The sequence below is a fragment of the Engraulis encrasicolus genome, chromosome 13 (assembly GCF_034702125.1).
Source record: "Engraulis encrasicolus isolate BLACKSEA-1 chromosome 13, IST_EnEncr_1.0, whole genome shotgun sequence".
NCBI classification, from domain to species: domain Eukaryota; kingdom Metazoa; phylum Chordata; class Actinopteri; order Clupeiformes; family Engraulidae; genus Engraulis; species Engraulis encrasicolus.
The window spans coordinates 31392346-31394845 of NC_085869.1; the positions used below are offsets into that span (position 1 = coordinate 31392346).

Consider the following 2500-nt stretch of genomic DNA (forward strand, 5'->3'; position numbering starts at 1 on the left):
TATAAGATGAGAGCAGTTTAGAGCATCTGAATACCAGGTTGCAGAGCATCTAAGGACCTTTCCACTGACCAATATAAATATACGTCAGTGAGAATGTCCATAGGTAGGCAAGGAAGACAAGCAAGTCTGAGGGTTCTTTCCATTATCCTAACTCCCGTCCTCTCTTGTGCTTGTGGCCTCGTGATGACGTTGCAAGAAGTTTAATTGAATGTCTTGCTAATTCAATTTTTTTATTTTCTCATTTGCACTTGCGATGTTGAATGGGGGAAAAAAGTCACCCAAAAGTTGTTGTGGCTAGGCTGCCAGCGGGGGAAACTGTGTTTTCTCTAAAGGGGGCGGGGGGTCAGCAAACCGTGAGGCCACAAGCACAGGTGGAGGGCGGGAGGCTAGATAATGGACTGCACCCTGAGCCTCACCTGGAAGGCTGTTGACCGACTGGTCCCGTATGAAGTCGTCCACCTCCTCTGGCCGCAGCAGGTGGTGGCCATTGGGCTTGGCCCTCCGGGTGGCCATACGCGCCAGCAGGATGTTGGAGCCTGGGGGAGAGGGGGCGGCGCATGGGGAGAGGAGACATTAGCCTTTCTAGCATTCAGCATGTTTGTTTTCATTCAAAAACCAACCTTTGCAAAAGGATCACTATACAAGAACATAGAAACCAGTCAGCTCACAAGAACCACACAAAGGACATTCAATTATTATATCACACTCAGACGGTTTTATCCACAGTGACTCCCAGGTATTACAGGTTACAGTCCTTGGAGCAATTTGAGGTTAGGTGCCTTGCTTAAGGGCACTTCAGCTATACCATTCCCTTGTACGACACATTTGCACATGAAATGTAGTGTGAGGGGATGGTAAAAGTAGGCTATTTCAGGCATAGATGAAGGTATAGGGACCTGCAGCTGTGGCCTAATGCTTTGGCATTTAAAGTCTTACATTAGTTTTAGAAAACGCACACCGGGTGAGGTGCGTATGGCGGTCCAAACTTAATGAAAAAACACAGCAGTCGTCGCACACTCCTGATGACCCTGATGAAGGCGTAAGCCTTGTTTAAATTTATAAAAAGTATTGCACAAAGTTCTGAGTGTACAATGACAATTGCTTTTTTTCAAATTGGGGTTCGAACCCGATGCTCCCTGCCCAGATGGCCCCACTCACCCATTCCCACGGAGGCGGAGCAGCCAGTCCTCTCCTTGACGTCGGCTCGGATGGCGGAGGCCAGCTCGTCAGGCGTCACACCCACCTCAGCCAGTAGGGCGGTGGCATCGAGCAGCGCCTCGTCACAGCTCAGGGCCTCGATGTGGTGCGTGTAGCTGTGGACAGGGCTCTAAATTAACTTCTACCAGCAAAAATGGCTAGTAAATGTTAATCTTACTAGCCAAACACACACACACTCACTCACTAATGGGTCAAAGTGGCTAGTAAGTATTATTTCCTACCAGTTAAAGTGAATTTTCACCAGCATTTGGCTGGTTTGCAGGTGTTAATTTAGAGCTGAGGAGGTCGGAGCAGAGGCATGACGGGGGTTCCAGAGGAAAGCAGTATTTCAGAGACAGTATTTCAAGTGGAGACGGCTCACTGACGAAATCCCCCATAGAAATGAACGGGGACAGTTCGTAACGGTGTGTGTGTGTGTGTATGTGTGTGTGTGTGTGTGTGTCTGTTGATTCCTACCTGGCCAGGGTCTCGTACATGGCGAGTGCCACCTCCTTGTAGGCCTGGAAGTCATAGGGCACGGCTCTCAGCTCTGGGCACAGCTTCTTGGCCTGGCCAAAGTACATGCCATTCTTCACGCCCGCTTGCCTAGGGGGAAAGAAGGGACACACACGGGCATGGGCGCACACACGCAGTCAGTTCTGTGATAGTCTCAAGGAATATATTCAGGGCTCTAAATTAACTTTTTCCACCACCAGCCAATTTGGCTAGTAGACATTTTTTCTTACCAGCCAAACAGAAGTTCAACTAGCCATTTTTTAATCTTGCCAAAACAGGCTATGCGTTAGGCTGGTCGTGTTTTTTTTAAAAATTATTATTATTATTATGGTTATTTTATTTTATTTCCACAACACATAAGCACTACTGTATAGGCCTACATACTAGGTCTATAATAAGCATATTATATATACTTTTTTAACTTCTGCTTTATTTTTACCTTTTTTTTTTACCTCTTAAAACAATGAATCACCAGCCACACACACAACAGACCTTTAAACCAAACACACAGCCAAACACTACAAAACCTAACACTCCAAGGAGGGAGAAGAGATGAGAGGAAAAGAATAGGAGGAGAGGAGAGGTCAACACACACACACACACACACACACACACACACACACACACACGCACACACACACACACAAACGCACACACACACACACACACACACACACACACACACACACACACACACACACACACACACACACACACACACACACACACACGTTGTGCAATAATGGATATGATGTCGTGTATGCCTATTGTGTGTTTATGGGACCTA

General features: G+C 46.9%; 1 protein-coding gene across 3 annotated transcripts in view; it reads right to left on the reverse strand.

The window, feature by feature from the left end:
- rev1 (REV1 DNA directed polymerase) overlaps positions 1-2500 on the reverse strand; it is a 50501-nt gene that overhangs the window by 14659 nt on the left and 33342 nt on the right. For all 3 annotated transcript variants that reach the window (XM_063213695.1, XM_063213694.1, XM_063213696.1), the window contains 3 exons: positions 1675-1803; positions 1159-1313; positions 417-536 (listed from right to left, as the gene is read on the reverse strand). In XM_063213695.1, the coding sequence (XP_063069765.1) occupies positions 417-536; positions 1159-1313; positions 1675-1803 (404 nt within the window). The remainder of the gene's footprint in view (positions 1-416; positions 537-1158; positions 1314-1674; positions 1804-2500) is intronic.